Here is a 24,063-nt window from a genome sequence, read left to right on the forward strand (position 1 = left end):
GACAGAAATATCCCATGTTATCCTTATGGGAAAATCGCAGAATCGCTCAAATCACCACATTTTTACGCTTCACACTTTAATGAACTCCTCCTAGTGCGATTGTCCGATCAAGTTCATATTTGGAGAATATCATCTACACAAGCGGGGCATCAAAACTTGTCCATATTTTGATTCTAAGTGCTACGGTCTCTGTGTGGCGGACCCGCAAATTTATGTCAGAAATGGGAAAACAGCGAAATCTCTAAAATGACCACATTTTTACGCTTCACACTTTAACGAACTCCTCCTAGGGCAATAGCTCGATCAAGCTCATATTTGGGGAGAATCATCTACACAAGCGGGGCATCAAAAGTTAGTCATATTTTGATTTTAAGTGGTACGGTCTTTGTGCCGTGGAGCTGCAAATATACTGTCACAAATGGGAAAACCGCCAAATCCTTGAAATGTTCACATTTACGCTTCACACTTTAACAAACTCCTCCTAGGGCGATTGCCCGATCAAGCTCATATTTGGGGAAAATCATCTACACAAGCGGGGCATCAAAAGTTATCCATATTTTTATTCCAAGTGCTACGGTCTCTGTGCGGCGGCGCAGCAAATTTGACTGACACTTGTGTTCATTTGCACTGGATTGGCCATGTCCAATTTGTCGCCGTCTGTCAAGTTCTTTTTTAATTCAACACACAATAAGGGCCCCATCTTTATCAAGTCGAAAGCGCAGAGTGGGAAGGCCGGCGGCCCGCGAGGGCCGTTGGATGCCGCTTGCGGCTTTAATTTTTCTTGTTCTTCTGCTTTTTGAACTCTAATTTGACCCCCTGAACATGCTCAAAAACTCACCAAACTTTGGCCAAAATTCAGAATCGGCGAAAAATTAGATTTTTTTCTGGGCCATTTTTTTTTTTTTGTTAAAAAATGGCGCGACAGCGCCACCGACAAAAGTCAAAATACATTGCGCCTATGGGAGACGCCCCGAGGTCAACTTTGTCGTAGAGCTACGAAATTCGGGACACGCACTCCTCTCTTGAGGACAAAAAAAAAATATTACTGTGGCCACGCCCCCGGACTTACCCTATGGCTGCCATCTTCCTTTGAAAATGAAAACACGCTGTGTTAGCCATTTTGTTCACGTCAAACTTTGACGAACTCCTCCTAGGGCGTTTTGCCCACGACTTCAAAATCGGCGTACGTCCTCTGGACAAGTGGGGCATCTAAAGTTATCCAATTTTTTGAGATACCTTTTACGGTCTGTGTGCGGCGCAGCCGCAAAGTTGGACAACTTATTTTGGAATATTTCCGATCTAAAAATTGCTCCCATTTGATCAAAACCAGTCCGATTAGGACCAAATTTGAATCAGTTGTTAAACTTTCTTGTTTGGACCAGTTTTTTGATGACAAAATTGAAATGGGCGCGATAGCGCCCCCTACAGAGTGACCTTTAAATTAACATTGAAGGTCAAAAATTAGTTTTACCAAAATTGTCTAAACTTTACCCAAAATTCTATTTTGCCGTCCCGATCACAAAAGCCAATCACAAAAATGCCTTAATTTTTACGGCGTAGTCGTAGCGATGACAGAAACCTCCCATGTTATCCCTATGGGAAAACCACAAAATCTCTCAAATTACCACATTTTTATGTTTTACACTTTAACGAAGTCCTCCTAGTGCGTTTTGCCCACCGACCTCAAATTCGGTGTACGTCCTCTAGACAAGTGGGGCATCTAAAGTTATCCAAATTTTAAGGATAACTTTTACGGTCTCTGTGCGACGAAGCCGCAAACGTTTCCCAGAATTCTGACTATTTGGCCTTCAGAGTGGCCTATAAACAATAGAGTTTTTCCAAATGACATGATATTTTGCACTAAATTCTAATTTGCCATCCTGATCATAAAAGTATGAGAGCCAAAGTCATATTTGGTAAAGCGTAGCCGTAGCGATGACAGAAACATCCCATGTTATCCCTATGGGGAAACCGCAAAATCTCTAAAATGACCACATTTTTACACTTCACACTTTAACAAACTCCTCCTAGGGTACCCGATCAAGTTCATATTTGGGGAGAATCATCTACACAAGCGGAGCATCAAAAGTTATCCATATTTAGATTTTAAGTACTAGGTGCGGTAGAGCCGCAAATATATGTCACAAATGGGAAAAACGCCAAATCCTTGAAATGTTCACATTTATGCTTCACACTTTAACAAACTCCTCTGTGGGCAATAGCTCGATCAAGCTCATATTTATGGAAAATCATCTACACAAGCGGGGCATCAAAAGTTATCCATATTTTTATGCCAAGTGTCACGGTCTCTGTGCGCTGGAGCTGCACATTCGACCGATATTTGTGTTCATTTGCACTGGTTAAGCACAGCATTGAACATGTACAATGTGTCGCTGTCTTAGTTCTTAGACAATTGCGTTAGCGCCATCTCTGTAAAATGCAGAGAGCAGAGTCGGAAGGCCGGCGGCCCGCGAGGGCCGTTGGATGCCGCTTACGGCTTTAATATTCTTTCTTCTTTCTTCTTTCTTTCTTTCTTCTCGGGACCAACCCCCCTATTTTTCACCCAGTGAACATTGACGAAAAGTCACAAAAATTTGCACACCTCTAAAAATCGTGCCTCACTACATTCTGGCTATTTCCCTTTTCTAAAATAAAAAAAATTGGCGCGTCAGCGCCCCCAAATGTACCAAAAATGCATTGAGAGATGGGAAATGACCCAAAAAAAATCTGATCGTAGAATCATGAAATTTGGCGCAGAGGTAGATGGTGACAAGAGAAGTAAAAAATATTATTACGGCAACGCCGTCCGCCCAACCAAATGTCGGCCATATTGCTTCAAAAATGGCTAAACATGACTTCGGAGTTTTTCCAAACGTCGTACTTTTACGAACTCCTCCCAGGGCGTTGGCCCTAAAAAGCTGAAATTTGGTGAAAATGCTACTGAGGAGTGGGACATCAAAAGTTATCCAAATTACATTGATACCTCTCACGGTCTCTGTGCGGCGAAGCCGCAAACTGTAGCTAGAATTTCAGAAATCTCCCAAATTTAACATTTCTGCCGTTTGCGCAGATAAAGTCAGAATTGCGTCAAATTAGAATCAGTTGTTAAACTCTTTGCCCTAAACCTACTTGAAGTGAAATAAATTAATTTGGAGCCACAGCGCCCCCTACAGATTTTATATGGAGGTTAAATATTTAGTTTTGCGAAATTATATGAAATTTGACACACAACTCATTTTGGCATCAAAAAAGTCAATGAGACCCATGTCATAATTGTTATGGCTTTGCCGTAACGATGACCGAAACCTTCCATGTTATTCCAATGGGGAAATCGCCAGAACATGTTTACACTTTAGACTTTCACGAACTCCTCTTAGGGCGTTAGACATATTAACCTGAAATTTGGTGAGACTCATCTTCAGGGGTGGACCATCAAAAGTTATCCACATTTTTATTCTAAGAGTCACGGTGTCTGTGAGGCAGAGCCGCACATTTTGCCAAGAATTCAAAATAAAATTGCTTTTTGATGGTAAAACAAAGGGGAGAAGATGTGACAGCATCACAGATTCAGCAGTAGATGTAATAAAAGGACAATTGGGGCGTGTTAGCGCCCCCTCCTCTTGCGGCGTGGCGGCGGCGTGGCGAGGGCCGATCATTGCCGCTTGCGGCTATATTTATTAGGCCCGAGCGCCACAAGCTGGCGAGAGGCCTATTAATCTCGTAAGGCCGTGCGAAGCACGGCTGCGAAAGTGCGCACGTAGTGCGCACAAAATCGAGCGCGAAGCGCTCGCCCACTTCCAAACACTCACTAACGCACTCCTCCACTCATGCACGCCCCGTGCATACTAATTAGTTGTAGGAAAATGGAACATTACCGTTGTAAACGGGCGAAGCCCGTGCAAAAGTTCGCACTAAACGAGCACTTTACATTGGGATGACGACCGCGAAGCGGTCGTCATCCCCATATAAAGCACTCATTTGCGCTAAGTAGCTCACGAATACGTTCCCCATCTCTTGCATGTTCCGTGCATATAAGCATGTAAGGCAAATATTGAACATTATTACTGTATAGAGGGCCAAAAACACAAAGTGGGCGGAGCCCACTCAAAATTATCGAAAGTACCCGGGACCCACACCATGAGGTAGGAAAGCGCGAGCGCTTTCCGAAAATGTATAGTTTATGATATTTGAAAAATGGGAAACATTGTTTTCGCATCGGAACATTATTCTTTCTTTCTTTCTTTCTTCTTCTTCTTCTTCTTCTCGGGACCAACCCCCCTATTTTTCACCCAGTGAACATTGACGAAAAGTCACAAAAATTTGCACGCCTCTAAAAATCGTGCCTCTCTACATTCTGGCTATTTCCCTTTTCTAAAATTAAAAAAATTGGCGCGTCAGCGCCCCCAAATGTACCAAAAATGCATTGAGAGATGGGAAATGACCCAAAAAAAATCTGATCGTAGAATCATGAAATTTGGCGCAGAGGTAGATGGTGACAAGAGAAGTAAAAAATATTATTACGGCAACGCCGTCCGCCCAACCAAATGTCGGCCATATTGCTTCAAAAATGGCTAAACATGACTTCGGAGTTTTTCCAAACGTCGTACTTTTACGAACTCCTCCCAGGGCGTTGGCCCTAAAAAGCTGAAATTTGGTGAAAATGCTACTGAGGAGTGGGACATCAAAAGTTATCCAAATTACATTGATACCTCTCACGGTCTCTGTGCGGCGAAGCCGCAAACTGTAGCTAGAATTTCAGAAATCTCCCATATTTAAAATTTCTGCCGTTTGCGCAGATAAAGTCCGAATTGCGTCAAATTAGAATCAGTTGTTAAACTCTTTGCCCTAAACCTACTTGAAGTGAAATAAATTCATTTGGCGCCACAGCGCCCCCTACAGATTTTATATGGAGGTTAAATGTTTAGTTTTGCGAAATTATATGAAATTTGACACACAACTCAATTTTAGCATCCCCATCAAAAAAGTCAATGACTCATGTCATAATTGTTATGGCGTTGCCGTAACGATGACCGAAACCTTTCATGTTATTCCAATGGGGAAATCGCCAGAACATGTTTACACTTTAGACTTTCACAAACTCCTCCCAGGGCGTCAGCCCTATTAACCTGAAATTTGGTGAGACTCATCTTCAAGACCATCAAAAGTTATCCACATTTTCATTCAAAGAGTCACGGTGTCTGTGCGGCAAAGCCGCACATTTTGCCAAGAATTCAAAATAAAATTGCTTTTTGATGGTAAAACAAAGGGGAGAAGATGTGACAGCGTCACAGATTCAGCAGTAGGCGTAATAAAAGGACAATTGGGGCGCGTTAGCGCCCCCTCCTCTTGCGGCGTGGCGGCGGTGTGGCGGCGGCGTGGCGGCGGCGTGGCGAGGGCCGATCATTGCCGCTTGCGGCTATATTTATTATTATTAATTGTCGTATGTTGCACCTTAACGCTGAAGCAAGTTAGAGTTTTTGAATTTTGTTCACTTTCCTTTTTTCTGATTCTGATTCTGATAGTAATGACATTCCAATGTGGTTACAGAATGCTGGGGTTGAAGGTAAAAGCTCTGCTCTACTGGACAAAGGCATGGAGAAAAGCCCGTCGAAGAACAGACAGCCTCGTAAAGTGGACCTGCGCGCTAGATACTGGGCCTTTCTCTTTGAGAACCTGAGGCGGGCTGTGGACGAGATCTATGTCACCTGTGAATCTGATCAGAGTGTGGTGGAGTGCAGGGTGGGTCTCTGCAATATCACAAATAATCCATCAATAACAAATTAGGTCGACCCGGTTGCAACCAGGATTTAATGACCAATGGCTTTCATTGTCACAGTTTTGATTCTTATTAACATTGCTGAAATCATGCCTGTACTGTCCTAGTTGTATTGTAGATGTATGGGTACATGATGATCTGTTCTTTCCCTGTTTTCTTTTTAAGGAGGTGCTGATGATGTTGGACAATTATGTTCGGGATTTCAAAGCTCTGATTGACTGGATCCAGCTTCAAGAGAAGTTGGAGAACACGGATGCCCAGAACAGGTACTGGTTCTCCTTTTCCCAGAAGTAACCTTACTGTAAAGATTAGAATTGACATCAACTAATCTTTAACTTTCCAGAAATAACTTGTTCCAAGGTCTGTAACGCTCCTTTTTTTACAGGCCAACATCTTTGGCTTGGGAGGTACGGAAGATGTCCCCTGGGCGTCATGTGATGGCCAGCCCTTCAGCAGATAGAATAGTTCCTTCTCCAGGCGCTCGGCGGGTGCTCAACTTTGGGTAAGCCTTTTTAGCAAAGACTAATGTTCACCATAATTTTACCATAATGTGTTTGTACCATGCTGTGTTTGTTTCATCTAGGGGGCCTCCGCCTTCAATGGCTGCTGCACGGCTCTCTCACACTGGCCCCAGTTGGGCGGACAGAGTGAAGTGTTCTCAGTCCATGCAACACGCCAATCTAACTACAGTCTCCCAGGTGGAGAAACCAGGTAGGAAACTCATCATCTCTCTAGTTTAGGTGGCACGATACACGATAGATGTTTTGCCCAGATGGAAAAGGGGTGTCAGATTTTAGTGACACAATTAAGTTAAATATATTCTAATTTTGATCTTGATTAAAAAGATATTCAACATTAAAAAGATGTGCTTGTAATTTCCAGCTAAAAAAGACGCAGAGGGGTGGGAGACGGTGCAGCGTGGACGACCTGCCAAGCCTCGCTCTGCTACCATGATAGCGAAGGTCAGTCCTGTCGTGTCCCATGCTCCTCCCAAAGCAGACCAGACCAGAGCTAAACCGTCCCAGCCACAGCCACAGGAAAAACTCGCCCCCCAACACCAATGTCCGGACTCTAAACTACCGGAGCAAGATCTTCAGAAGGAGGATCCAAAGAGCGAGGACGCACTGGAGGTACTGCGGGTCCACTGTGCTGGTTCCCTTAGGGCTCTTTCTCCATTCATTGTTCACTGTCAACATGGAAGCAGGGATGTAACAATCTTAACAATAATGTTATTACACAAAATCAAACATTATTATTATCATTATATTAATTATTACAATATATTAAATCCAGGTTTTGGGCCTCACAATATTTTGTTGGATAATGCAGCCAATATTATGAATTCATCACAGTGATATTTGGTCATTTCCATCCCAACTTATAACAGTAATGAATAACAGGAAGTAAAATAATAAATGTTGTTGTCATTTGTTCCGATACTGTCCTTTGCTCCTATATCCTCAGGATATAAAACTACAGAATCCCTGCATGTGTGTGTTCTTTATTGTGTGTTGCATGGAATGGTTTTGATTTTTGCCATTGCTCTCCTGAATTGTTTGAAATTGCATGCGATAATTGAGTTTGCATCTTTTTGTGTGTAATTATTGGTGCAGTCCCCAGCAGAGGGCGTACAAGACTCAGGGCAGACTCTCTGCACTGTTGCCCTGGAAGAAGCACCACCCCCCACCCCTGTCCCAGCCCCTGAGTCCACCCTCACCCCTCCCTCAGACATAGCCCTATCAGCCCCTGCGGACAGACTGTTGACCCTGGGGGGCAGTGAGACGATGTGGGCCACATCTGCTCCAGGAAAGGCCGAGACTTCCACAGCAGCGCTGAAACTGGAGAGTGCACTGGACCCCACAGAGCTTTCTACTGTGAGTGCTGAGAGATGGAGGAGCTCTACCCCGGGGGTACTTAACTGCCTAAACAAAGTTAGTCTTAAGAAAGCAAAGGTTCATAGCTCTGAGTGGTGCTGTAATATTGATGTTCACTAAAAATAGAGTTCAATACAATGATATTGCAAAGACGTGTAAAGGAAAAGTATCTACTTTGCATCAATATATATGTAATACATTTAAATACCAATGAAAGAGATATGCAAGTTTTGCAATAATAGATAGTAGTGTTTATAATTTAACACCAGTCCCTCTAAAGAATTTGTCTCTGATCTAAAAATTACATACTGTATTGATCCTCAACTGCCATGAAGAAAAAAATATTTAAAGCATTTAAATGCCAATAATGGAAGAATCAAGAAAAGCCTTAGTCCTCCTTCCACCATCTCTCCATTCTCACAGTGAACGTGCATGATTCCTGAACACGTCACATTTGTGTCTTGACATTACTGTGTGCACCATTTGTAAGTTGATTGATTGATTTGAAGTTTTGACAAATCCCTCCATAAAGCAGCGCCTGCACAGTGCTAGTATCGGTCTTACTTTGTGTGCTGTCTTCCAGCCGCAGTCCATGGCAGAAGTCTTAGCTAAGAAGGAGGAATTAGCCGACCGTCTGGAAAAGGCCAACGAGGAGGCCATTGCCAGTGCCATTGCGGAGGAAGAGCAACTGACCAGAGAGATCCAGGCGGAGAACAGTGAGCTGGAAACCGACAATGACTTTTCTGTGAGAGCTTTTCTCTTCATGCATTGAATTTAATTGGTAGCTCACCGTAGTACAGCACCGCCAATAATCTATGTATTTATTTGATTACTAAAGGTGAGCATTGGCAGTGGAGGCGGTGGAACTAACATTGACTGGAGTGAGATGCTGGCAGACTATGATGGTAAACATTGTTATCATATTGTTCAATTTATTTTGGATAAAAAGGTGTATTTTGACATCGTCGTATGTTTCAACGTTCTTTTGTAGCTCGGGAGAATTGGCGTCAGGGTACCTCCTGGGGCGATATGGTGGAAGAGGAACCGGCTCGGCCTCCTGGACACGGAATCCACATGCACGAAAAATTGTCCTCGCCATCGCGCAGGAGGTACGGAGAATTCCCTTTGCTCTAATGTACCAGTAACAAAGGATTTACCACCCCGCGTGTTATGTGACCTTCTCGTTTTTTTGTTGTACCACCCAGAAGTCCCAAACAAACCAAGTCTAGTTGTGCCAAGTGCATTGTTGATGGGTGCATTTAATGAGGAAAAAATGATTTGTTTCCATATTTTGACAGAACCATCGCAGAGTCTAAGAAGAAACATGAGGAGAAGCAGCTGAAGGCACAACAGCTGAGGGACAAACTCCGAGAGGAAAAGACGCTTAAACTGCAGAAGCTTCTGGAGAGGGTAAGTTCAATGTCCCTTACAAGCGTAGTCCAACTAGGCTCCCACGAGAGCGTCTGTCAGCGCTCGCCCTGAAAGAATCGCCAAATATTCAAACGCCTTTCGCTACGTGGACAGCTGGGCCCAGGCAGTGTGAGAGAGCGCGAGAATGGTACAAGACAATATATACAGTACCCTCCTTGTCCTTGACACCACGATTTAGAGAAAAATGACAAGGAAACAATATTGAATGTTCCGTAACGGCTTTTATTTGTTTGTTTTTTTCCCTTCAAATAGTTTGTTTTACCTAATTTCCATTAAGCAAGTGACTTTCTTTCTCAAAAACAAATGTATTGAAAAAAGTAATTTGATTTTAGTGCAAATAACTTTGTATGGAGTGAAATAGATTTGACCTTTTATGGTTCTTTCTGCACATGACTTTGGTTTGTATTATTTTCTACTTTCTACACTTTTGGCTGTTTTTAAATTGCAGTGACTCATACCTTTCCTTTTAAAAAAAATAAAAAAAATAAAAAGGAAATAAACGACTTTTTATTATTACTTTATCAGGAGAAAGACGTGAGTAAATGGAAAGAGGAGCTGCTGGAGCAACGTAAGAAAATGATGGAAGAAAAATTGCTTCATGCCGAGTTGAAGAGAGAGGTGCAGCTTCAAGCGATTGTAAAAAAGGCACAAGAGGAAGAAGCCAAGGTACATAACGAACGTAAACCTGCAATAACTTCAGTCTTTGTTTGTTAAGCCTCTGATACATGATGCTTTTGCTTAAGTACGACAGCAAGTTATACAAAATGGTGGTACTTGGATTAAACCGTGCGTGTGTGTCATCCCTTCAGGTGAATGAAATAGCATTCATCAACACTCTAGAAGCCCAAAACAAGAGGCACGATGCTCTGGCCAAACTGAACGAGTACGAGCTGCGCCTGAACGAGCTCCAAGAAGAGCGGCAGCGACGGCAGGAGGAGAAACAGGCCCGCGACGAGGCTGTGCAGGTGACGTCATCGGGACCTCTGCGCTGGGATTCGGTGGAAATCGAAACATTTCACAAATGTCTTCTTTTTAGGAACGAAAGCGGGTCCTGGAGGCGGAGCGGCAGGCGAGGGTTGAGGAGCTGCTCATGAAGAGGAAGGAGCAGGAAACGCGTATAGAACTTCAGCGGCAGGAGAAGGAGAGGGCCCGGGAGGACGCCGCAAGAGAAAGAGCAAGGTTTGTCACCAACAACCAGCTGGGTGATGGATGTGCCACTTTTACCATTCAATCTATTTAGTTCACATAACATATTGCTTTTACATTTCCAATCCACCCCTCAACCACTCATCACAACACACTATAACAATAGAATAAAACAATTGTCACCGTATTTCACTGAACTTTCACATTGAAACGAGAGCATTTTATTCCGAGACATTTCAGCGACTCAGTCCAACTGTCTTGTTTAGGTAATCAATATCTGGAATATAATGACTCTTAAACACATGCCAGAAGACCTCGTAACAAAGACTGGCGGTTATTAAATCTAAATGTCAAAAATAGAATGAACACTTTCTGATTTAATATATGATTATGATAATTTATGCATAACATTCTCTGTCTGAAGCTTTTACCGGTAGTCACCATAGTTCAACCTTTAATTGGTTTAAAAATGTAATAACAAAGTCTCCTATCGTTTTCGAAAAATGAATTGCTGACGAATCAACTACTATTAAAATGATAGTTGCAGCCCTATACTCATCTATTCTGTCACTTTAGGGAATTTGCTGAGAAATGCATATATATTCTAGAAATTGATTGGGTTACGTAAATGAGCACAGTATGCTTACGAAATCTTTTTGATTTGAAGAGATCGAGAGGAACGCCTGGCAGCCCTTAGTGCGGCCCAACAGGAGGCCATGGAGGAACTGCAGAAGAAGATTCAGATGAAGGTATTGTTTAATCACCTTTTGTATGTATACCCGACACAAATCGTGAATCAGTCTTGGGACCTGAGTGTGCCTTTTTCATGTAGCACGACGAAAGCAGCAGAAGACACATGGAGCAGATCGAGCAGAGAAAAGAGAAGGCTGCCGAGCTGAGCAGCGGACGCCACGCCAACACCGACTACGCTCCCAAACTTACACCGTATGAACGCAAAAAGCACTGCTCCCTCTGCTCTGTGCTGGTGAGGGACACAGTCAAATTACTGTTTTCTTTCATCTTTACAACCTTGACTTGCCTGGTAAACCTGCTGCATTACGATGGTTATTATAAAGTTCCTCCAACATTTTCTACAGTTGCTTTTATCTATTTTTCTATCAACTTTTTTTTTTCAGCAGCTCAGTGTGGGATAACTCCTGTCTTGTTCTTCCGGCGTCTCTGGGATTTAGTTGTTGATCTTTTCTCTTTGTTTGCTTGCGGTTGCAGATCACATCAGAGGTGCACCTGTTCAGTCACACGAAAGGCAAGCAACACCAGCAGGCAGTGCGGGACAGCAGCAGCATTCAGGGCCGAGAGCTTTCTGACGAGGAAGTGGTGCGTACACGTTAGAGTCTGTGCGTTTAGAGAGGGAGAATAACGACTAACTGCAAAATGTGGTGAAATACATATATTATAACCTATATTATAATCCACAACAACGGTTACCTCACGGCTTTAAATGTTAAAACATGAAGCAAACAATTCAACATCTGGTCTTGACCATGAAACCACGTCTCAACTTGGCGGCTGTTCTGAATCAAAGCGCAAAGCCGAATTTTTAATTTCTTACAATGGTCGATTTGATAAGGACTATTAAATATTCCTCTGGGTTACACCTACGGCACTTTTTAAATGTTGTGTGGAAAAGAAACCTCACAATGAACTACTTTGGCAAAATCCCAAGGGACTTAACAGAACTTTGGCGAAAACTTACAACTGCTGCTTTTGCTCATTCTGTTGTTGCCGTAATAGATCCAAAACTGAATTGGTGTGTCAAGGAAAACATACACATTTTTCATAACAGAGCTGTGTTATGTGAATTGAAGATTTTTCAATGAAGCTCAGTAATGGAAATGGAAAATCTGACTATCTTTTCTTTCTGTTATTAGGAGCATCTTTCCTTAAAAAAGTACATTGTGGACATAATGACTGACATCTCTGTGTCATGTGAGAGCACAAAGGACACTGAGGAACGGCAGAAGGCTCGCAAGAAGGCCAAGAAGCTGCGCGCTCGGATGAACTCCAGGTTTGGATTGGCTTCTATCACATTAAGATCCAGACTAAGAGTGCTAACACTGATGTAGCTGTCAGGTTTCTAATAGCTGTGCTGCCGACCACTTCTTCTTGTTGCCAGCAGATGGTGACAGACCCTCTTTTATTTGCTGCTTTAAGCCTTGTATGTATCAGTATGTGGAAAAAATGCCAACCAAGCTGTTTCGTTGTCCTATTGCTTGAGTCCTCTATATTATGTGTGTATATATAAGGCTTCACTCTACTGCCCTCCAGACAAACCACAAAGGCATCCTCCATCGTTAGACCCCTAATTACAAATATTAGATTAAGTCTTCACCTGCGCTTTTCCAGGAACAGTGATTTCATCGGTGTGGAATGGCTAACTGGAATGTGCTGTGATCAATAGTTTTTTATCATGTCTGGGAATGTCTGAGTGACCCAGACCAAGGTGACGCTTGGGCATACTACCCTCTTAACTGTTTATTTAACATTGAGCCGAATAAAGAATTTGATCCCTTCGTGTCAAGTGTGACTTGCAGACGGCGGGTTTGGTTTAGGCTCTATGTGGTATGACAAGATGGCAGTAAAAACATGTTTTTACTGATCTGTGTGTGTGATTATTTGGAGCCAGGTTACCAGGGGAATGTCTGACAGACAGGCCAAATAAATAGACTAAACTGGACTTATTTTACATGCACTGCGTCTTCTTGTACTGACTACGTTTGTTTTCTGCAGGGCCAAGGAATACGAGACGTCACTGGAGGCAAAGGCACAGGTCTCAGACTCTCCATACAAAGCCAAGTGAGTGCAGTGTTTTGGATATTTTGTAGTAGATTCAAGCCATTTCATTCTATTTTCACTAACATAAACGACAATGTGTTGAGAAATGATCTGGTGGTCTGTCTTGGAAGCAAATCTTGTGCTATAACTGAATGTTCTTCATGTTTGCAGGCTGCAGCGGTTGGTCAGGGACCTCCTGAAGCAGCTGCAAGGCCAGGACAGTGGTCAGTGGAGCAGCAGCCGTGTGTCAGCACTTGACCGGACTCTGGGAGAAATCTCCCGCATTTTAGAGAAACAGGTATGGGAAAATGTTTGACTGTGCCCCTTCATCCAAATACATAGTTTTTGAGTTTTGTTTCATTAATTCCTGAAAGATTGACTAAAACTTTACCCAAAATGTTGTTATATTTCAGAAATTATGATTATTATGTAAATATTGTCATCAAACAACTATTTGAAAAATAACATTTTACAGGAAGAGTCTAACACTGGCTGAAGGATTAAAGGCCTCAAATACTTGAGCGTGTTGCTGATGCTGTGGTCGGGTGCAGGGCAGACTATCACTTACTCTAACCACTGGCCTTTGCTTATTGGTTAATGAAGAGCAGACTGAATGTGTTTTGATAGAGCACGTGGTATAAATGTGGAGCACGAGAGTAAACACTATTCCCCGTGCAGAGCTTCTACAACTTCCTCGTTACCAAGTGTTTAATTTCCATACGGTCTATATTAGACAATTTCATCTGGTGCTCCCGAATACGCTTCATATGAACTCCTAACATCTGAATCGGGAGCAGTGTGGTTCAGTAATGCAATGAAACAATTATGTCTCTAAATTTGAGCTGGGAGCTGCATCCTTTTTGTGCCACACAGCGCCAATAATTTAGAATATTGCAGCAGTTTATTAAGAAATTATTTACCACAGGTTGTTAAATGTATAGTTTGTGCACACAACACATTTTTATGTAAATGTATTTATTTCAGTTGTGATGTTACAAATGTAATAAAAAAAATATTATTTTAGTTAGTGATATATTTAATTTAATCATTGTTACAATAAAAAAATATCAGCCTATTGTTCTAGAATAATTCTATAAACATAATACTCAGTTTGCTTCTTCACTAGCTGAGCCACTTGTGTATTTTGGCATAGTGTTTTTGAAGGCACATTAATCCACCTTTGTCAAAGGTCTTAAGGCAGTCTTGTTGTAGATTTCTTTAGACCACCTAGAGACGGAATGGGAAGCATTGTTCAATCATCACAGGAGGAAGATCTGTCAGCGGAGTAGAAGTGTGCAGAGGAGACTGTCAGGACTGGGCAGGCCTCTGATAAGCTGCTATGAAAAGGGTCCTAGTTTAACACAGACACTATTGACAAGAGTGGATTAAACTTGATGGGGTGGAAAGTTTCAAATACCTTTTGAAAGAAATTGGTTCCCCTTTACAGTGTGGCTGAATAAGATGCAAAACGTTAATAAAATTAAACAAAGTTAACAAAATAAAATGACGGAAATAGCGAGCCTCATGCGGTCCCAGAGGATTTATAGGGACAGCAGCGTCTTGATTTTCACAGAGACCTGGTTAACAGCAGAAATGCCAGACTCTATTGTTTGGACAATTTTCATCTGCTGCGGGCGGACAGAACGAAAGAATGCTTGAAGAAAAGAGGTGGAGGTCTGGCGGTGTATGTGAACACGAGCTGGTCCAAACCCGAACACTGCACAGTGAGGGAGCAGCTATGTAACAAGGATATTGAACTATTGGCTATTGGCATGAGGCCATATTATCTGCCCCGGGAGTTCTCACATGTGATTTTGATCGCAGTCTATGTGGGCCCCGTCTGCCAATGCTGAAAATGCTTGTGAAGCACTGCTCTCCTGCACTTGTAGGCTGCAAACACAGCATCCACAGGCTCTCTTCCTCATCTCTGGTGACTTTAACCACGCTTCTCCCTCTTCTGTTCTACCAACATACACCCAGTATGTTACCTGCCCCACCAGGAACAATAGAACATTGGACTTGTTTTTTGCCAACACCAAGGAGGCTTATTCTTCTTCCCCCCTCCCTCCCCTGGGCAGCTCGGACCACAACCTTGTACATCTGAGGCCTGTGTATGAACCCATCGTGCGCAGGCAGCCTGTGGTGTCCCGTGAGGTGAGGATGTGGTCTGCTGAGAGCGAGGAGGCTCTGAGGGACTGCTTCAGCACCACTGTCTGGACTGAGCTTTATGACCCACATGGGGAGGACATCAACACCATCACAGAGTGCATCACGGACTACATCAACTTCTGTTTTGAGAACATTGTTCCCTCCCGGACGGTGCGGTGTTTTCCAAACAACAAGCCATGGATTAACCGTGAACTGAAGGCTCTGCTGAAGGAGAAGAAGAGAGCCTTCAGGTCAGGGAACATGGAGGAGCTGAGGACTGTGCAGAAGGAGCTGAGGAGGAAGATCAGGCAGGCTGAGGCTGGCTACAAGAGGAGGATGGAGGAGCAGCTGCAGCAGAAGAACATTCAGGGAGTGTGGAGGAGCCTGAAAACCATCTCGGGCTTCAAAATCCCCCCTGCCCAGACAGAGGGGGATCTACAGTGGGTGAATGATTTAAATGCTCACTTCTTGAGGTTTGATCGGTCACCCGCCCCTCCCCCTGCACGGCTGCATGCTCCCTCTTCCACAGCTGGACAATGCCCTGCATCTGTTCCTCTTCGCTTATCTGCCCCGGACCATCAGCTCCCCACTTCGCCTGGACTCACCCATCCCCCCAGCACACGGTCCCCCTGCCAACCATTGACTGTCACAGCAGCACAGGTGAGGAGTGAGCTGAAGAGGATTAAAGTGAGGAAGGCAGCAGGACCTGATGGCATCAGCCCCAGGCTCCTTAAGTCCTGCGCAGATGAACTGTGTGGAGTTATGGAGCATGTCTTCAACATGAGCCTGAAGCTGAGGGTGGTACCACAGGTCTGGAAGACCTCCTGTCTGGTACCTGTGCCTAAGACACCGCGCCCCAAAGACCTCAACAGCTTCAGGCCAGTGGCTCTCACGTCCCACCTGATGAAGACACTGGAGCGGCTAGTCCTGGACCACCTCCGCTCCACCGTGAGCTCAGCCATGGACCCGCTGCAGTTTGCATATCGGTCTGGCATCGGAGTGGAGGACGCCGTCATCTCCCTGCTGCACCGCTCTCTCTCTCACCTGGAAAAGCCTGGCAGCTCTGTGAGGATTCTGTTCTTCGATCTTTCCAGCGCCTTCAACACCATCCAGCCGCTGCTCCTGAGGGACAAGCTGGAGACGGCTGGTGTGGAGTATGACCTGGCAGAGTGGATCCTGGACTACCTCACAGACCGACCCCAGTTTGTGAGAGCCCGGAACTGTGTGTCTGACACTCGGACCTGCAGTGTGGGGGCGCCCCAGGGCACTGTCCTCGCGCCCTTTCTCTTCACCCTTTACACTGCAGACTTCAGACATGACACGGACAGCTGTGTCCTGCAGAAGTTCTCTGACGACTCTGCCATCATCGGACTCATCACGGACGACGATGACGCGGAGTACAGAGGACTGGCGCAGGACTTTGTGGACTGGTGTCAGCGGAACCACCTCCTCATCAACGCGGGGAAGACCAAGGAGATGGTGGTGGATTTCCGCAGACGCCACCCCACTGCCCCCTCACCAGTGAACATCCAGGGACGGGACATTGAGAGAGTGGACTCATACAAGTACCTGGGTGTTCATCTGAACCACAAACTGGACTGGACTCATAACACAGACGAACTGTACAGGAAGAGCCAGAGTCGGCTCTACCTCCTGAGGAGACTCAGGTCTTTTGGAGTGACAGGGCCACTCCTGAAGACCTTCTACGACTCTGTGGTGGCATCAGCCCTCCTGTATGGTGTGGCCTGCTGGAGCAGCAGCATCACAGAGAGGGAGAGGAGGAAGCTGGACAGAGTCATCAAGAAGTCCAGCTCCGTCGTGGGCTGTGCTCTGGACTCGGTGCAGGAGGTGGGGGACAGGAGGGTCCTGGCTAGATTCACATCTATGCTGGACCATGAGTGTCCCCCCTGCAGGACACTCTCTCCGCTCTGGAGAGCAGCTTCAGTGAGAGACTGATCCACCCTCGATGTGTGAAGGAGAGGCTTCGCAGGTCTTTCCTTCCTGCTGCTGTCAAACTTTATAACAAAAACTGTTAGTACTGAACACTCGCAATACTGACCTAACCATGTGCAATTCTGTCATATGTGCAATTGCTGTTGGAATTCATGTGCAATTACTATGAAATTCATGTGCAATCTATGTGCTGTCGTGACACATATTCATGTGCAATTACTGTCGTGATCACATGCAATGGTATTTATGTATTTATTTATTCATTTGTCTATGGGAGTTTTTATTTATTTATAGGAGATCTTCTACTGAAAGTGTTTTTCAGACTTCCTATAAGTGATCTGTTCTTCTGTATCTACCTCTGTATCTACCTGCGTTGCACCAATGAAATTTCCCCATGTGGGACAATAAAGGAATATCTTATGAGGCAGCAGCACATTACAGCTTCACTTCTTCAACTGTTGATAGAAAATCTTTGGCTATGTTTACATCCACACAAAAATCTGTCTATTATCTGATTACCCGCAACAGATTTTGCACGTAATTACTTAATGTTAATGGTCCAGAAATTAGAGGGACCATAATCCGAAAGAAAAAGATGAGTTTGCAGTTTATATAAAATCTTATAACTCATCTGATACCATAATTATCATATTTTGAGTGCACTGTGCATTGTAACCGTAGCCACTGTTACTGGATAGTTCAGATATAAAAATGGTTTATAGTTGCCACAGAATCCCATTTATTTGTACATATCTCGATCTGAATTACATTTGATAGTTTTTATGTTGAGGATTTGTTTCATATTTTTTCCAAAAGTTACATTCCGAGCTATTATCTTTGCTAAAGGAGTCACCTATATACATGCTTGTTAATTGTAGCACATGTTTTTTTGTTTTGTTTTACTGTCGGTGTAATCCCTCATTTTGTTTTACTATTTTGTTCAGACTGAAATAGAAGGTGCCAACTTACCGTCTTTTTTACTCCACAGAACAATGCAGACCAAATGGCTTTCCAAGTGGGCGGTGGTCTTCTGGCGCTGGAGCAGATCTTGCAGGTCGTCACTGCTGCGTCCACACCCAGCGCTGTCCCCCGTATTCCCGTCAAGTGAGTTGTAGATGATAAAAGGGGATTTGGTTAGTTTTTCCGCCGCTTTGTTAAATTGAAAGATCGCTCTGTCTTTTTACAGTTTGATGCATGATTTGTTCACTCCTGACAGATGCGTTGCTATCATATTTCTTACCACTGATATCGGTCTCACTAATGCAACCATTTTCTAGCACCAAAGGACAGAGGTGGGTAGAGCAACCTGAAATTTAACTCAAGAATAGTGTTACCGTAAATTAACATTAGAAGTGAAAAGTAGTAATCTAAATAATTTGTAGTATTTAGAGAAACTACTACTTGGGTTCTGAATAAAACGGAATGTATCTAAACAATTATCAGAAGATGAGAAGTGCACATGTTTGTTCACGTAAAGCTTTTGTCACTTGTAGATTCTCGTGGGAAGAGTAACAAAAACGTTTAGTCCGGTAAGAGCACTGTTACTTCAGACAAAATATCACTCAAGTACAAGTAAAAGTATTGTGTCAGAAAACGACGTAACATAATGTAACTGAGTATAACCCACCTCTGCCAATGGTCCTGTATAGCTTAAATTAAATTTGTCTGGCCGCTCCCCTCTGTCCGATCTCTGGCGGTCATCTGAATGGTGATCTTAGGGCTGTTATCTGTTTACTGTGGCTTGGTCCCTGAGGAGTCCAGTTCATATAGTTTATGTTTCATTAATGAGTTATTTCTTCTGCAAGGCTCAGCTGATGTCTTGGTAAAATCCTGTTGTGACATTGTATTTATTTTCTTGCCCAATTGGCCTTTATTGCCCTAAAAATCACCAAAGCAGCAGCAGCAGAAAAACGGCCTCAAAAAGAATTCGTGATGACAAAAATATCTCAAGTTTGCTTATCAAACGTGACCACCCTAGACATAATTTTTTTTGTTTTTAAGATGTCCAACAAGTACCGTATTTTCCGGACTAAAATTTGCACCGGAGTAGAAGTTGCACCAGTCAAATGCATAATAGAGAAGAAAAAACATATTTAAGTCCCACTGGAATATGAAATGCGGTTGCAAGTGTGAAAATAACATATACTTATCTTCGGAGTGACTTGTATGTGATATGATTTAAGTATAAGTCGCACCCCGGCCAAAACTATGAAAAAATGTGCGACTTATAGTCCGGAAAATACGGTAAGAACAACAGAAAAGATGGTTTGATTTTGTCGTCAGTCATGTGAAGGTGAACAGACTTTAAAAATAAAATGAACTCGCTCGATTTCCCCTGGATGATGTCAGCAAGTGGTTTGGGTTTGGAGCTCTCAAACGGGGGATTGTTGCTGGATGACTTAAGGCGTAAATACCTGTAATACACAACTCTGCGTATGTTCTTGATGATGAACAACATTGTAGCATTGTTAAAAAGCACAGTGCAGCCTTTTGTTTATATTTACCAGTAGTTCTGTGTGTGTGTGTAAGGACAGGAGTTGGAGGTCCAGACACTTTTGGTTTGATTTCAGGATGTTTTCTGCCATTTGTGTTGCGCCGGTGTGTCAGATTTCCTCCCTTTCACTGCCCTTCCGTGTGACTACATGTCTTACACACTTTCAGCAGGGTATTGCAGAGATCAATGGCAGAATCAAGTGAAATGTCACTTGACCAGCCCTGAATGAAGGGATTGTTTGACGGCACAAGGACATGGATTTGCCTTTTATTTTGGCACAGGTTCCATTTCCTCCCTTGCGCACACATTTAGCCGGTTTAAGCTGCAGGGACTGTGACTCTGTGTGACCTGCTGCACAGTCAAGGGGACACAAAGGAGACGAAAGAAATGTAAAACTCCAACTTACGACTGTACAAAAACACACATTTTACACAGATTATCATGTGTATTTGTGCTATAATAAGATGCCTTTTTTAATTGTCGTTGAATTTAATTGGCTTTAGATTCTGGCATGGTTGTGTGACACCTGACAACCCATACAGAGATCCCAGGAGCTGCGAGGATGGGGAGTGGGCGAAAGTCTCCTCCGCCCACTGTTTTTGGTCTCATTTGACAGGAAATGGCCATCGAGTATACTGTAGGCAATAGAAACATTATATAGGAAGAAAATACAATGGCATGGTTGCATCAATAGCTCATGACAGTGATAAATTGGTTAAAAAAAAGATCAGGTAGTGCCGTAAGCCAGTGGGGGACGATTGTGGTTACTGAACGGACGTATTCGGCTAAACCTGTGTAATGCAATGACACGTAATTAACACAGAGGCAGCGAAATTACTGTTGGCATGCATCAGTCACTTCAAACTTTTTTGTGCAACATGAGACGGGTGATCATGACAGTTTACAAAATGATTCTTCGCTTTGTGCCCCACAAAAGCACACAGGTGGTGAGAGGGAGGGGCGATCGGGTGTCAGCTGGAAACCCAAGACAAAAACGTGTGGGCGCTGGTTAATGGTGACAAATCTGTCGTGTTACAATATCAATGTATTATTATATCAAATTCAGAACTAAAATGAGACAAAGATGGTTTCTCATCTGTCTTCTTTGGGTTTCCTGAGGCTGGGTGTGGTGTACAGCTGGACACTTGCTCTGGTCTAGATTAAAGCTCTTACCTGAGCCACCTCAGTTGCACTGCCCTGAACATGTGGTCCCCAAACCACACATCCTTGGGCCGCTGGCTGTGCCTAGAAACTATATAATAAACAGTTGGACAGCATGATATTGGAGATTTTTGCGATACGGTTGTTAAGTGCTGTATTGATATGATTATGATATTTCAATATGCTATTACGTAGTTCAACTGTGTCCAAATAAAAAGTGACAAAACCAACACTACATCAAGGACCTAAAAGTAAATTTATTGAGTAGCTGTAACAAACAGTGTCAGTAACAAACAGAAGCCTTGTGTTCAACATGCACTGAACCTTGCTAAGGTTTGTCGTAAAGCAGCCTTTAACAAAGCGCCTCCTACAGGCGACATGAGGGAAGGTGGCAAATTATCAGTGGAGTCAGTGAGCAGAAGTTGCAGGGATCAGAATGGGACAGACTAACAAAATGTTTTATTTAAGCTTATGGATCACAATGTTTCCAATAGATTTCATTCAAACAAAGGTGACACTAAATTTCATATATATTTTTGTCATACAATTAGTAGTGTATAAGAGTAACATAACATCTATATTAAGCAGCCTTTTTTAACTATATAGTTCCGTACTATGTTTAGGATAATGCAATGAGCAACAAAGTGTGATTCTGTTAGGATAATGTGTATACTCCAGGTCCGACAAAATGGCAAACATGCATCATATTCTACATTATAAGTACCGGTAGGTGTGTGCTGCTTGCTGGCTGCTACATAGGCTGTATAGTGGAGAAGACTAGCTGGATGTTAATGTGTGTCCTCAGGTCTCTTTGTGCGGCTGTGAACACGTACTGCTTGGCATGTGCCTCTTGTCCACCCAACTGCTCCTATGTGCTGTTCAGCAACAAGATCGCCCTCCTCATGGACCTGCTCCTGCACCAGCTCACAGTAGGTTCAAGAAGTGACTCGTATTCATGACCTGAGCAGAACAATGACGATAATAAAAAGACTATCTCATTGAAATAATAGTGGGCCCCATATAACTTATTACTGTGGAACTAATGGTCTGTGTTTTGTATTTAGCTCTATGTTCCGGACGAGGATAAGACTATTTTTGGTCGAAGTGTAAACAAACTGGTCTTTGAAGGTTTAACCACAGGTCTACTGCAGACCATTTCTTCCATCCTCTCGTTCCTATGGCCACTTTTTAATGAAAGCGGAGAGAGAATTACCTCTCCAGATGCTAAGATGAAGAGCTCCGCCACAGATGCTTTCAACACTCGCACCCAGGACCTCATCAGGTACAGTATGTTCTGATCTACCCCTCCAAACTGTCATGTTATGATAATAAATAATCCACTGAACCTGTCTTTCAGGGACAATGAGTAATGCTTTAGTATTTCTTACTGACAATGAAGGAGTGTTCTTAACGACTGCTTTCTCGTCTGTGTTACAGCTATGTGGTTAACGTGGGTTTAATCGACAAACTATATGGCGTCTTCTTGTCTATCCAAAGTCCTGTAGACGATTGCCCAAAAATGTCTTCATTTCTTCGGGAAGCCTCTGCTCTGCTCCATAACATTTGTAAACTGTGCTTTGTGGTAAATGGACGGTGAGTAGCGCTGTGTCTCATACCAGAATCTGTATTGCATGTTTATTGACCTAAAAAAACAATTAAAACTTTTAAGATGAGATGTTACTATAAGAAACGGTGATTTGGAGGCAAATATAATAAATCTTCAAATATATATAATAAATCATCTTGAGTGATAATCTTCTGATATTAGAGTTCAGAGTCACCATTGTGTTTTCTACCTTAATGATTGTGGGAGAAAAAGCTTTTGTTTTTTGCAGTTAATTTTCTTTATCCTAACCAGAAAGATTATGGAAGTCCTATTTTGGCTTTTACATATTGTTTACTTGTATATTAGCACATCCAAAGCCCACCCTTTTCTACCTGTTGTCTATAGCCCAAACCCAGTTGTAATATCATATAATTTTGACTTTTCAGCGCTCCCAGTATATTTGACAACAAGCGCCAGGACCCTAGTGGTCTGAGCAGTCTGCTGCAGGGCACAGACTTGGTGGGCGTGGTCCACACTCTCTACTCAATCCTTCTGCACACTTTCCCCGACTCTTCGTCCCACTGTCAAGAGCCCTACAGTTCCGGAGTGATCCAAGTGGCCCTGAATGGTATCCGCTTCCTCAACAGCTTTGCCCTGCTCAATCTACCAGCCTTCCAAGTAAGCATCTAGATGAACACATTCCAGATGAATACACATGTTTTGTAAAGTGTTTCCGTCATTCAAATGTATTTCTTTTTTACTTTTTTGCATAAGTTTACAGTCTTGTTACCACTTCAGCCATTCTTCTAAAAAAAACAAAAAAAATTGATTTTTGTCATTTATTGTCAGTTCAGTCATTATTATTATTTGTGTTCTATATTTTTAATTTTGTAATAATTGTATCACAAAAGTATCACCTATTTTCTCATTTCTTCTAGCTTGTTTTTAGGGCTTAGTTGAGACCTGACGATAAGATTTTTAATGTACTCTTAATTTATTAACGAGAACCCCTTCAGTCCGTTCTAGGCGCAGAAGGTTTGTCTCTGGCTTTCCGGCACGTCGTCAGCTCCCTGCTTTGGTACTGCAGCCAGCACTCCTCAGAGGCGCTGCTGCACGAGGTCATCATCTGCGTGGGCTACTTCACTGTCAATCACCCCGACAACCAGGTACACCGGCGTTCAGCTCATCAGAACACAGCCGGGCAGCGAGAATAACTTCACTTTGGTTGTCCTGTGTGAGCCAGGGCTGCACAATACAGTACATCACAATCAAATCAAAGTCATAATTTGAGTTGTCGTAATAATCAAATCGCATAGAATGTCCTCTGCACACGAACAAAATATCCTCTTTTTTTTGTGCCATTAGTTTAGACCTCTACAAACATGTTCGGGAATTCTCTGTATTAGTTTCTTCTGGAGTTGTTTACAATGTGCACTCTGAACAGAACCCTGCTTTTTAATAAATCGCACAATCACAATACATACCATAAAATTTGCAATACAGAGCCAGCCCTACTGTGACCCCCCTGGAGTGAGTCCCCTCTGTGCGGGCCCCCTCTGTGCGGGCCCCTTCTGTGCGGGCCCCTTCTGTGCATCTCCTCTGGTCCTTCTGAGATCTGCTGTTGATGTGCGGTGACAATGAGGTGGTGCATTGGTTTGTCTTGCTGAGACATGCAGCCATAAGCTCTGGGGCTCACAATAATTACAGTGAATCATTTTAGGTGATGAGATTTGGGATCTCT

The 24,063-nt window shown here is 43.2% G+C and overlaps 1 protein-coding gene across 3 annotated transcripts in view; it reads left to right on the plus strand.

Annotated features, from left to right (window-relative positions):
• Positions 1–24,063, plus strand: part of scaper (S-phase cyclin A-associated protein in the ER) — a 35,857-nt gene that overhangs the window by 10,174 nt on the left and 1,620 nt on the right. Inside the window, exons 4-28 of one of the 3 annotated variants that reach the window (XM_072434559.1) lie at positions 5,548–5,739; positions 5,942–6,042; positions 6,162–6,278; positions 6,360–6,487; positions 6,659–6,906; positions 7,390–7,707; positions 8,234–8,395; positions 8,489–8,555; positions 8,642–8,759; positions 8,949–9,060; positions 9,607–9,747; positions 9,891–10,046; positions 10,118–10,260; positions 10,895–10,976; positions 11,060–11,212; positions 11,455–11,562; positions 12,117–12,253; positions 12,976–13,041; positions 13,192–13,318; positions 18,110–18,225; positions 21,582–21,705; positions 21,841–22,058; positions 22,214–22,369; positions 22,769–23,000; positions 23,339–23,488. In XM_072434559.1, coding sequence (XP_072290660.1) covers positions 5,548–5,739; positions 5,942–6,042; positions 6,162–6,278; positions 6,360–6,487; positions 6,659–6,906; positions 7,390–7,707; positions 8,234–8,395; positions 8,489–8,555; positions 8,642–8,759; positions 8,949–9,060; positions 9,607–9,747; positions 9,891–10,046; positions 10,118–10,260; positions 10,895–10,976; positions 11,060–11,212; positions 11,455–11,562; positions 12,117–12,253; positions 12,976–13,041; positions 13,192–13,318; positions 18,110–18,225; positions 21,582–21,705; positions 21,841–22,058; positions 22,214–22,369; positions 22,769–23,000; positions 23,339–23,488 — 3,672 coding nt within the window. The remainder of the gene's footprint in view (positions 1–5,547; positions 5,740–5,941; positions 6,043–6,161; positions 6,279–6,359; positions 6,488–6,658; positions 6,907–7,389; positions 7,708–8,233; positions 8,396–8,488; positions 8,556–8,641; positions 8,760–8,948; positions 9,061–9,606; positions 9,748–9,890; positions 10,047–10,117; positions 10,261–10,894; positions 10,977–11,059; positions 11,213–11,454; positions 11,563–12,116; positions 12,254–12,975; positions 13,042–13,191; positions 13,319–18,109; positions 18,226–21,581; positions 21,706–21,840; positions 22,059–22,213; positions 22,370–22,768; positions 23,001–23,338; positions 23,489–24,063) is intronic. The other 2 variants (XM_072434560.1, XM_072434561.1) reach the window with 2 other exon arrangements.

This window comes from Eucyclogobius newberryi, unplaced genomic scaffold (genome assembly GCF_026437365.1).
Source record: "Eucyclogobius newberryi isolate DKJ021-1_F unplaced genomic scaffold, fEucNew1.0.hap1 SCAF_7, whole genome shotgun sequence".
Taxonomy (NCBI): Eukaryota; Metazoa; Chordata; class Actinopteri; order Gobiiformes; family Gobiidae; genus Eucyclogobius; species Eucyclogobius newberryi.